We start from the raw sequence: 12,693 nt of genomic DNA on the forward strand, positions 1-12,693 counted from the left end.
ATGTGGAGGTTTTCCAATTTTTTGATTTTTTTTTGAGTTTTTTATGCCCATTTCAAAATGTGGTCAAATCGGCGGGCTTGACCGTTCCTAGCTAGTGGTTGAATCTTGGAAAACTTTTGATGTTTCTATGATTAAACAGATAGTTATGTACCTAGAAATGATTTTTGGAAAAAATAAAGAGCAAACTATGAGGCAACTGCAGTTCAAATTTGACCCGCTTCCAACTGAATCGGTGGAAATTTGTCTTTTTCACCAGAGGTGGATCAAAACTTTTTACACGCAACTATTTGGTCAATTGTGCATTAAATATGGCCTAGTATTTTATAAAAATGATTTGGTACAATTTTGCAAGAATTATTTGGTAGGTCCTTCACAAAAAAACCTCATTTGGGGCACTTGAAAAATGGAAAATGGCTCTTTTATGCAATGAAAGTGAAAAATCCCTTAGGCAACATTGTTTGGAATTCCAACATGCACCCTTGTGCACAATATGAGATCATTTGAACAAACTATGCCATGAATGTGGCCATAAGATTGATCTTTTGGCTTGAAAGACATGAATCTTCACGCATGATAGCTCATTTCTGAGAACACTTTTTTAAAATAATTTCCGGATTACAAGTTTAATATTTTTCCTGGAAACTTGGTCACATGTAATTACACAATGCGAAGGTTTTCCAATTTTTTGATTTTATTTGAATTTTTTATGCCCGTTTCGAAATGCGGTCAAAACGGCGGGCTTGACCATTCCTAGCTAGTGGTTGAATCTTGGAAAACTTTCGATGTTTCTATGATTAAATAGATACTTATGTACCTAGAAATAATTTTTGGAAAAAAAATAGAGAGCAAACTATGAGGCAGCTGCAGTTTAAATTTGACCCGCTTCCAGCTGAATCGGCGGAAATTTGTCTTTTTCACGAGAGGAGTATAGAACCTTTTGACTTCCAACAATTTTGTCAATTGTATGTTAAATATGCATTAGTATTTTCTAAAAATTATGCGGTACAATTTTGCAACAAATACATGTTAGGTTATTCACAAAAAAACCCATTTTGGGCACTCGAAAAATAGAAAATGGCTCTTTGTGCAATGAAAATGAAACCCCCCAAATCAAGATTATTTGTCCTCCTAAGATACACACATGTGCACAATATTGATTGATTTTAGCGAACTATAAGTGGTTAATATGTTGAATGTTTGCCCTGAATAAGAGGATAAAAACTATAAGAAAAACAAAAGAATTTTTTTTACACAACCTTAATTCTGATTGGTTGAATTAGCTATGGCATGGATCGATGACATGGCGGAGATCCGTCCATCCATACAGCCATCCACCGTCCATCCAACCCACTGATCTAGATCCTACCCTACCCTGTGCTTCTCTCCCCGATCCAACCCACCTCTCCCCTTCCCCGCCACCTCCCCTCACCTTCTCTCCCCGATCCAGATCCACACGCCACCGCCGTCGCCGCCGCCCCTCATCTCCCTCGATGCCTCCCATCCCCACCGACGACCTCGATGCCCTTCTCCCCACCAGCGCCGCCACCATCCTCTTCCCTTCCCCTCACCTTCCCTCGCTCTCTTCCCTTGGCCACCACACGGGCAGGACTGCGGCGCGGCACCACCGGCTCGTCGTCAGGGACGCGCACGGCGGGCTTCGAGCTCGTAGCGACGGATCCGCGCTAGGGCGAGGAGCCTCCTGTTCCGCAGCCACTTGGTGCCCTCACGTGCCGCTCGGAGAGGAGCTCTCGTCACGGCCACCTCTTCACCAAGTGTTGCCATTACCTCAAGGACAAGGAGGTTTAGTTTTTGCTCCTACACTTTGCGTTCATGCCACTCGTAGACGCTTTACTGAATGAATATTGGGTCTCTTTTTGATGCATGCGGAATCCGCTAGGCACGACACAGCCTCGAGCTGGCCACTGTGACGGATCTGCGCCAAGGGCTGCGCTGGCCGAGGAGCCTTGGTGTTCTACCGCCACTTCATTCCCTCTTCCCCTCTACGGGCCACCGGGAGAGGAGCCCTCCTGATCTGCAAAGGAGGTGTCCGAGGTCACGCACAGCTGGGAGGAAGAGCGATTGGGCGGCCACTTCTCTGTGTGAATGCTTCTTCAAGGGACGCCGCTGCTCCGACCACTCCATGGAGTTATTAGTTCATCAAGGTTCCCCCACTCCCACCTCTCTGTTCGATTTGGCACGGTTTCCTCCCAACACACACAGATGACAAACCTGGGCTTGTTGATCTATTTCTGAAGATGTTGTTGCTCTCTTCTCTCTACTGCAGGAGAACACGACCCTCTAGAAGGTGTTCGAGAACCCAAGATGCACCTCCAAATCTTGCCATTGCCTGAAGGAGAAGGCGATGAAACTGGATGCACGTGTGGGTGGCAGGAGGGCTAGTTCATGTAGCTTACTTCCTGTTTGTCATTTTGGTGGCTTGCCATTTTATTTACAGCATTGTGGATGATGCCATTATCCTAGTTTTCACATTTATATTAGTCACTTAAACAAGGCTGGGTTAAGTTGAGTTCTTCTGATGCTGATGGCAATACAAGCCAATAGATCTCACATGCAAAAATTCAACAGATTTTGCTAGGTTAATGTTGAGTTGGGGCTGCTGCCTGCATATGAATGAATACAGTAATGAAGCAGAGATACTTACTTGTGTAGGCAAAGATACATACTGTTGATGCCACTGGATTGATCAGTTGGCATATATATAAGGATGAATACAACCGTTTAGTTAGTTTCCATGATTGGTTTATTTGTGATTTGTTCTATCTCTGATGGTTACCTTGCTTGTGTCTGAACCTGTATGATAAGCTAATATATTTTCCAGAAATGGCTTGGGAACCTGTTTGGTTCCGACTAGCTACCTATTGCGCAGCTAGTTCCATGAGTATTTAGTCTTCTGTCCCCTTTTCTGGTATTGATATGCCACATAATGTTCATGATGCATCATATCTCATGTCGAAGTACTTTGTTGTGATGCTTTGTTTTGGGGTCAGTTAGTAGTACTCTGAACAAGAGCATAAACATATATGATTGTGTTATATTAATTGATTGCATGCCCTCTTGGATTTTGTTTTTGCCTGCTGCATGTGTGCTGATAGTTTTTGCATGGTGTTGGCCGCGGGGTCTGGCCAGCGATGTCGGGTCGTTGGTCGGACAAACGATCAGATTTAGTTTTGGTAGATTTCGTTGATTGCTGGTACTGTGTTGATGCAACCTTGAATGACTTGCCCCTTACGCCGTTGCTCCTCTTTCTTATCTGCTTTGATTGCAGGTATGCAGAGCCAGATCATGTGCCACCATTGCCGAAGGGTGCTAGCCTACCCGTCAGGGGCGCCCAGCGTGTGCGGCGCCATGTGCCGAGCCATCACCGCCGTGCCACCCCCAGCGCCAGGTACTGTGTGCAGCCTGATTTCCTTTTAGTTGTTCTGCTCTTTTTGTGTTGGCATCGCCTCACAACGTGCCTGAGGTTCAACTCTGGGAATGTTGCTTTGGAAGTAGGATGGAGTTTTGCATTGTATGACAAATGTTATAAAAATTATATAGAAACATTTGTGAGGAGTACATGCTAGACAAAGAGTTACCAGGGGATTTAAATTTCATTCTTCCCACATGCATGTTTAGTATGGTCAGATTCTTTTCTATGTTTACTTCAGTTCAAGCTTCTGTGCGCCTAGGTTCACTATTTGCTGCTTGTAGGATACTTACTCCATGGCTGATAATATCAGCGTGATGGATAAATCTTATGTTGCACCCTGTCATTTGTTCTCAAGAGGCCAAGTGGTTTTCTGCAAAAAGCATAGAGAAGTATTGTAAATTCACAGGAAATAACAAAATTGTTTAAAGTTTATTTGGGTTGGATCTGTATATACACTATTTTCTTAAAACGCAAACATGTACATTCACAACTGAATAGATGATACATTTTTTTGGATCTGTACATGCAATTTTTTGCACTGGATTGGTGGTTAGTTTTATGTACCGTTTGAATTATAACAGAATAGCATTAGTAGTGCTCTGATTTAGTTCTCATCAAAATCAACAGCCCTCTCTTGTGTCCCTGTTATGAGAATTGTTCCTTCAAGGATATGCCAGAATGACATATGTGTTCAATCTTCAATGTGAACAATTGGTGTTTTCCTCTTACTTTTGGCCCCTAAATATTTTTCTTGAAGCTCCACTACCGCATCCTGTTCCTGGTACAGCAAGTACCAGTTCTTGAGTGTTTGCACAGTTTTCCTCCAAGGTATTCTGCATAGAGCTCTAACAAAAATGGCATGTTCTTAGTTCTCACCTTTCAGTAGTTCTTAGTTCATCATGCTATCTTGTTTCTTTCAGTATGTGCCCACGTATATTTAAGCTGCACCTAATTATATATAGGCATAGCACGGGCTCGGGCTTTTAAGCATGCCACATCTCGTTCTGTTTATGTAGCCACCATGTTACATGTTCTGTACTTATAGTTCCTGGTGATGTATTCAAGCATGTGAACACATATATTTACACGTACCCCTGTTTATGTCAAGGCCTCCCTGGTAGGTTATCTACCGAGTGGCAAACAGTTAGATCTCATACTGATGAAATGAACTAGTTCTTTTTATATGTTGCATTCAGATTCGTCATGTGATTATTAGTTATTTTTAACCAATGCTAGACCTAGCATGTGTACACTCTAATCTCTAATGATGTTTGTCTTTGTGTTCAGGAGCTCCAGGTCTACAAAATTTGAAGTTCGAAACCATATAGCTCTACTCAGCAAAGAATCGTCTCTTCTATTTGATTGTAATAGAATGTAAATATTGTAATATTGTAATTGTAGGCATATCTGGGTTGTAAGAAGTATATAGAGATTGTAGTAGACTTAGTTAGTTTTATTTGATGAACTACATTTGTACTGTTCTGTTTGAAATATTGATTATGTACGTGATTTGAAAACGTGTGGAAGGGAAACCTAACTTGTGGGATTCACTTATGAAAATAATCTCAGTTTTGAATTTTCTGTCAAGTGGGCCCAATGTGTGAGAAGATGACAAGTGGGACCAGCTCCAAAATATAATGGCCCAAACAATGTTAAAAGGCCCCTGTCCAGAAATAAATAAAAGGCTAAAATGGGCTTGGCTCGTGTAACTTACAGAAAAAAATAATACTAACAAGGCTGAATTAATGGGCTCGGCCCATATAAAGACCCAATTGGACCGGTTCGATTCTAATTTTTGACCTTTTCATTTGGTCGCAATTTTGCCACGTCGGATCCGATGTGGCCTGGGCAGGCAGGCAGTGAGCAAAATAAAAGGTCATGGGTTCCACGACCTTTTGTTTTGGTCGTAAACGTCTACGACCTTCTCACAAAGAAGGTCCTTAATTTCAGTTTATGACTGCCAGCTTTTGACCTTCTGTTTTTGGTCACAAAAAGGTCACAAATGAAAAACAGTGACCTTTTAGTGACCAATAGTCAAGGTCACAAATTGACATATTTGTTGTAGTGCAAAAGTGCTTTCGTCAAGGGTGACCGACACGTGGCATCCACCATAATGGAACGCCGTTAAGCTACCAGGACCGGTTTTGGATCCGATAACCCGTTAACAGCCTGGACCAATAGGAAATTTCCACGTGTAAAGTTCTGATTGGCCAGAGGAAACACGGGTCAGCTCATCAGTGGTCCAGATGTCACCCGTCCATTGGAGGAGACATGCCTATGATACGTCAACACGTGGCAGGGCCCAACAGAGGCCCATATAGGTTAAAAAGGCTGGCCCAGTCGAAGGCCCGTAGTACTTACTCAGGTACTAGTGGGCGAGCCCAATAACGACCTGTTTAATAAAGGCGCATTTACGGCCCAAAGCCAGATTTGGCCCGCTAATTGTTCGCCGAATATTTGTGCCCAATTACATCCCAGTGACTTTCAGCCTGTTAGAGGCCCGATGTAGACATGGGCCCGTTTTAGCCCAGTGTGTCTTTCGGCGCGGGAATGGCCCGTGCTGCCCATGGGCCATATATGGTCCGACGCAACATCTGGCCCACTAATGGCCTGTGATAAAGGTGGCAACAGTTCAACCCAACCTGACTTTGGGCCTGTTAAAGGCCTCTCGTATAATTCGGCATGTTGATGCCTATACTAAGCTTTCAGCCTCTTAAAGGCCCATGATATCAGTGGGCCAACTAAGGCCCGGGATATGTTTCGGCCTGGTAATGGCCCGTCATATAACTGGGCCCAAAAAGGCCCGGTCTACATTCCAGCCTGCTGAAGGCCCGTCGACGACTAGTGAAAATTGAGGCCCAACATGCATTTCGGCCTGCTAAAGGCCCATGGTTTCTTTTGGTCCATAACAGGCCAGTAGAATATTCAGCCTATTAATGGCCCAACGCTACCTGGGCCAAACTAAGCGCTGGGTCCACAAAAGGCCCAACTAAAATTTGGGCCGAATATAGGCCGCAGTAAGTTGTGGGCTTGGCGCAAAGTGTGGAGGCCCCAATCATTCGGGCCCAAGAAAGATGCAGGCTAGCCCAATTGTGGCCCGCTAAAAACCAGGCCTGTTAGAGGCGAATGTTTTGGCCCGGTCGACTACATCAGATTTTATTTTCAGATAGCGAATGATGGCAGTAACTAGTAGGAATTAAGAACAAACCTACTCTATACAATAAAGAAATTATTGCATAGTAACTTATAATAAACCTACACTATACAATAAAGGATTTATGGTATATTACATCCAATGTGCATCGAAGTTCGCCACTAGTGATCATAAAGCGCAACGAAGAAGCAGATTACACAAACTGGGCACCATTGCTGCGTAACAAAATAATACTGAACCGAGACCACTTCCAAGATAGTTCAAGAAAGGTTAGCCTTGCGTGGGAACTGCTGCGCAAGCTACTGAGTAAGGCTGTGAGACCGGCCTAGCATGTCGGTCATAGCTTCCAGGTGTAGCTGTTTAGCAATGAGGTTCTCATTGGTGTTCTCCACAATATTTCTTAGAGATAGGACTTCAAGTCGAAGTTGAGTTGCAGAATGCTTTTCTGCTAGAACTTGGGACTGAAGAAGTCGAACTGATTCAGACCGCGAATTCTGTGAGCTTGTCTAACTACTAGTCTCAAGTAACTTGAACACTGCATCAAGACAAGACTTTGGGGTTGTCTCTCTATCTTCAAGATGTTTTGCCTTCTTTGCTGCAATATATGTTGGGTTTGTCTCACAGCCTTCAGCAGACTTGTGCATGCCATCAGGCATATCACCCTGAAACAAGCAGAGAGATGACATGTTTTGCACGTGTACAAACAAAGATGATAACTGTGCTGCCAATTTGATCCAATTTCAAATTAGAAAATAAAGAGTAAGTTCAAAATATCAATAGTATAATTTGGCATTGTTCATAATGCGGGGAGCTTCACCACACTACTGGATTACCATGTCAACATAACAAGCATAAATGAAGGGCAAAGACAATCATTGTATCTATTTTGGTTAATGTTCATGGCATGTTCTTCACATCATCAGGCACTGTCGGATTTAGGGATCCGACAACCCTTGAGTGGTTCGAACTCTCGGGTGCGTGCGGAGATTTCAACCTACCCAGCCTGCCTACTCGCGATCCTCCCTAGCCTAGCGTGTCGAGCTCAAGGAGACAGAAAGACACAGAGATTTATACTGGTTTGGGCCACCGTTATGGTGTAATACCCTAATCCAGTGTGGTGTGGTGGATTGCCTCGAGGGGCTATGGATGAACTAGTACAGAGGATGAACAAGCCTTAGGAGGTGAGGTGTTCTTGAGCTGGTGTGGTGCTCTACTTGTTCTGATTTTGGTCCCCCCTCTATGGTGGTGGCTAAGTCCTATATATAGTGGCCTTGGTCCTGTCCCCAAATATGAGTGGGAAGGGATTCCACAACGGCAGGATTTGAAAGGTGACAACTAGTACAGTCTATCCTGACAAAAGTAGTCTTTGCGTGCGAAAAGCCTCTGGTCGTGACGCTGCGGTGGGCTCGGTGATGACCTCCGTCCTGCCGTCCTGGCGGTCTTGGTCTTGTTGCACCAGAATAGAAACCTTTGGCTGATTCCTCGGGACTCCATGCCTGTGGCCTGCCTCCTTTGCAATGAAGAGGAAACCTGCACTCTGCGCCCGCCTGGCCTTGGTTGTCATGGCTTGTGTCAGCCGAGCCTCATGAGATAACTTGCACAGAACTCTCCACCCCTCCGGAGCCCTCCTGAGGACGCCACTTCCATTGGGGGTCTTAGCGTCATCCGCCTATCGAGGCTTGGCCCCTCGCGAGGGTCTTGTGGTGTCGGTGTTGAAGCTAGGCCATACCAGGCCATCGATGGAGTCACGTGGTGGGCTACAGGCAAGCAGGGCTAGATACCCCCAAGCACAGGACGCCGACAGTAGCCCCCGGGCCCAAGGCGCGCTCGGACTTGGCTTCCAGGCGAAGCCAAAGGGCAAGTGCGGAGCGCCACGGGCACTAACCGCCTGCGGCCTTGATGACGTGTGGTGATTGATTGGACGTGGGCGACTTCACTTCCCCACGCTGCCTCGACAACTGCTTGACTTGACAACTGCATGCTGCATGCAGAGAGGATCATCATTACTGGAAATCATGGAAGGCCAACGATTTACCTTCTCCCGGCTATAAATGTACGAGCGGGTGGAGCCCCTGCCCATCTCTCCTTCTTCTTGCTCCCGCCTGCTTCTTCTCCTCTCCATCTTGCTCTCATGGCACCGATCAGGAGGTTCTCTATGGCAGAGAAGGGAAGGCTCCTAGGGAGGGGCCTGACCATCTCCCGCCGAAGAAACGGCTCCGCCTCCCTGATGACGCCGGCGCGGGGCGAGAGGTGGCCATTCCTTGGCAATCGAGGCCTCCGACTGGCTTCCCCTCCCCCTATACGCCCGCGTCCAAGGTGAAGGAGTGCGCTGTCGAGTGGCGCCTCGTGAAGATGGCAGGGCCGCCATTACCCTGCCGACCGCACCATGGACCCATGTCGAGGGTAGCTCGCGTGAGTTTGTGGTGTGGGTGGTAATGCCCCCCGACACCTGGATCCGACTCCCGCGGTTCTTCGCCAGCGAGCTGCCTCCGAGGCGACCGGTGGAGTTGTGGTTGTAGCACGCAGGGTGCAGCAGCTTCGCCACCAGAGCTGAGGTCGAGGTGGTGCCGCTTGGAGACATCTTCATGACGCAAGGATGGGGCAAGATTGCCCGAGCTTGCCGCGCTGAAGGGGCCCTGGCGATCCACTTCGAGTATGATGGTGTGGCCACCCTGTTCTTGAAGGTCTTCAACGAGGAGGGCGAGCGGCTGGAATGCTGCCCTAGAGGAGATAGCTCGAGGGACGTCATAGTGGGTGCTGGATATGCTGCTGCCCCCTTTAGCGCTTCGTCCAGCAGTAGTGGCGACTCCTGTGAATCCAGCAACTCTCCTGAGCCCAGTGATTCTACGGAGTCGAGCGACGACAGCTACGTGCCGCCAAGCTCCCGCCGAGGCCGCAGCGGGACTGCGAATGCCGCCCGGCATCGTCGGCGATACCGTAGGGCCCTGTAGTTGTTTCTCCTGCGCGAGATGAAGATCAGCCCCCGTGGGGTTTGTAAGGATTGGGATGCACTTAATAGTATCACTGTTTCTTTTGATTTCATAATGGATGCGTGTATCCCAGTTCAATTGAGTCCCTCCGTTTTCTCTTCCCTAGACAGCGTGGCGCTCTACGCCGACAAGACCCAGTCGCAAGGCAGGCTTCAGCCGTCGCTAGTATGCCAGGTCGCGATGCTGTGGTCAAGGCTAGGAGGTGAGGGGCCCAAGGTCCGGTAAGAGCTCATGAGACGCGATGCTCACGAGGTCCCCTTTGGTGTGCAAGCAGGTGTATAGAAAATTGAAAAGGGGAGTTGAAAGTGCATTATATCAACTAGAGGGGGGTGAATAGGCTATTTTTATGAATTCTTCACTGAGGAATTTGCTGGTGAGGAAATTCCTAAATGAAGAACTACTAGCAGCAAAATAAGTACTCAAATGTAAACATAACAGAACACACGCATGGTCATCATAATGGAATGAAGACAAGCACAGAGTACAAAAAGCGTAAACACAGGATAACACAAAGAGAAGACGGACAAACTGAAGCAATTGAACTGAGGAAATTGAGAAAGTCTTCAGTCAAAGTCTTCAAACAGATATGAACAAGCACACAACAACAGAAATGAGGAAATGAAAGAGTTGGGGTAATAGAACTAGTAAGCTTGGTGAAGACCATGATTTGGTAGACCAGTTCCAACTACTGTCTCAGTTGTACGTCTGGTTGGAGCGGCTGAGTATTTAAACTCGAGGACACACAGTCCCGGACACATAGTCCTCACCGTATTCTCCTTGAGCTAAGGTCACACAGACCTCGCCCAATCACTCGTGGTAAGTCTTCAGGTGACTTCCAAACCTTCACAGACTAGGTCACTCGGCGATCCACAATTCCTCTTGGATGCTCTAGACCATGACGCCTAACCGTCTGGAAGAAGCAAAGTCTTCAAAGGTAACAAGCGTCATATCCACGCAGGATCAATCTCTTCAGTGATGCTCAATCACTTTGGGTTTGTAGGTGTTGGGTTTGGGTTTTCCTCACTTGATGATTTTCGCTCAAAGTCCTCGGAGGATGGGATGCTCTCAAATGACAAGTGTCATTTTCTCTCGGAGCAGCCAACTAGCTAGTGGTTGAAGGGGGCGGCTATTTATAGCCTAGGGAGCAGCCCGACTGAAGAGATTTCCAATGGGTTCACTCGAAGGGATTGGTAGGTGTAGGATTTGAGTTGAGCATCACATGGAAATTTTTCCTTAGTATTTCCTCGACCCCCTTTAACAGTGCGGTGTTTCCTATGACTCAAGAATGAGAAAATGAAACTACGAAAACAAAAGTCTTCACGCTTCATTTTCCTCAAATGATTACCAAGTCTTCAAGGTCACACCAATTTCTTCACTTTCAAAGTCTTCAGAAAGTCTTCAGAAATCCAAAGTCTTCAGTTGAAGAACTTCATTTATAGGGGTCGACTTTCTCTGTAAATATCAAACTCCTCATAGACTTATAGACCCGTGTACACTCGCAAACGCATCAGTCCCTTAACCTATAAGTCTTGAATACACAAAAATCACTAAGGGGCACTAGATGCACTTACAATCTCCCCCTTTTTGGTGATTGATGACAATATAGGTTAAGTTTTCAACGGGGATAAACATATGAAGTGTAAATACTGATATTGAGGAATTTGATTGCAAGATATAGAAGAACTCCCCCTGAAGATGTGCATAGTGAGGAATTTGCTTTTGAAGCAATGCACACTTGAAGAGTATAATCATGGAGATCTCCCCCTATATCTTGTAATTCATACACACATTTGACATATAATATGAAGAATTTGAAATGCATGATGAAATATGGTGACTAATGTAATTCAACATGCATGCATTAACATTAATGAGGAATAAGCATGCAGAAGAACTCAGCAAAAGTATCAGGCCACCATAGAGTTTAAGATTAGAACTCGATCCAGCAAAATCATCAAAAGAACGAGAGTTGTAACTTAGAAAAAAACGCCCATATAAGATAGACCCGCTTGAAGACTAACTCAAATTTCTCCCCCTTTGTAATCGAATGACCAAAAGGGTTGAAAATGAGGACTAACGCCCCTGAAGAATATCATGATGATGGAGGAGCGCCAGCGTTGTCAGGGTCTTGAGTCGTTGTAGGGCCTGCCGCATTGTCGTCTGATACGTCTCCAATGTATCTATAATTTTTGATTGCTCCATGCTACTTTATCTACTATTTTAGGCAACATTGGGCTTTATTATCCACTTTTATATTATTTTTGGGACTAACCTATTAACCGGAGGCCCAACCCAGATTTGCTGTTTTATGCCTATTTCAGTGTTTCGAGGAAAAGGAATATCAGACGGAGTCAAAATGGAACGAAATCAACTGGAGAAGTTAATTTTGGAAGGAAACCAACCAGATGGGCTTGGAGTGCACGTCAGGGGATCCCCGGGCTGCCCACGAGGGTGGGGGCGCGCCCCTCCCCCCTGGGCGCGCCCCCTACCACGTGAGCCCCCTGGAGGTCCACCGACGTACCCCTTTCACCCATATATACCTACGTACCCTAAAACTTCCAGAACAGAAGATAGATCGGGAGTTCTGCCGCTGCAAGCCTCTGTAGCCACCAAAAACCAATCGGGACCCCGTTCCGGCACCCTGCCGGAGGGGAATCCCATCATCGGAGGCCATCTTCATCATCCCGGCGCTATCCATGACGAGGAGGGAGTAGTTCACCCTCGGGGCTGAGGGTATGTACCAGTAGCTATGTGTTTGATCTCTCTCTCTCGTGTTCTCTCTCGTGTTCCATCTATGGCACGATCTTGATGTATCCCGAGCTTTGCTATTGTAGTTGGATCTTATGATGTTCTCCCCCTCTACTCTCTTGTGATGAATTGAGTTTCCCCTTTTGAAGTTATCTTATTGGATTGAGTCTTTTATGAACACTTGATGTATGTCTTGCCGTGATTATCTGTGGTGACAATGGGATATCATGTGCCACTTGATGTATGTTTTGGTGATCAACTTGTGTGTTTCGTGACACTTGGGAACCTATGCATAGGGGTTGGCACACGTTCTTGACTCTCCGGTAGAAACTTTGGGGCACTCTTTGAAGTACTTTTATGTTGGTTGGATG

General features: G+C 46.1%; 1 protein-coding gene across 13 annotated transcripts; it reads left to right on the plus strand.

Moving 5' to 3' along the window:
- Window positions 1–1,391: 1,391 nt before the first annotated feature.
- Window positions 1,392–5,011, plus strand: LOC123111814 (protein LSD1). Of its 13 annotated transcripts, XR_006454778.1 has the most exons (6): window positions 1,392–1,800; window positions 1,898–2,162; window positions 2,285–2,405; window positions 3,287–3,406; window positions 4,188–4,258; window positions 4,718–5,011. XR_006454778.1 is itself a non-coding variant. In XM_044532689.1 (5 exons), exons 2-5 carry the CDS (start codon window positions 2,141–2,143, stop codon window positions 4,756–4,758), a joined length of 279 nt encoding a protein of 92 aa, XP_044388624.1. In that variant the 5' UTR covers window positions 1,392–1,800; window positions 1,898–2,140; the 3' UTR covers window positions 4,759–5,011. The 13 variants fall into 13 exon arrangements, 1 of the variants encoding a protein (XP_044388624.1); XR_006454774.1 differs by having other exon boundaries at window positions 2,285–3,406; window positions 4,058–4,258; XR_006454775.1 differs by having other exon boundaries at window positions 2,285–3,406.
- The last annotated feature ends 7,682 nt before the right edge of the window (window positions 5,012–12,693 follow it).

Source organism: Triticum aestivum, chromosome 5B, assembly GCF_018294505.1.
Source record: "Triticum aestivum cultivar Chinese Spring chromosome 5B, IWGSC CS RefSeq v2.1, whole genome shotgun sequence".
Lineage (NCBI taxonomy): Eukaryota > Viridiplantae > Streptophyta > Magnoliopsida > Poales > Poaceae > Triticum > Triticum aestivum.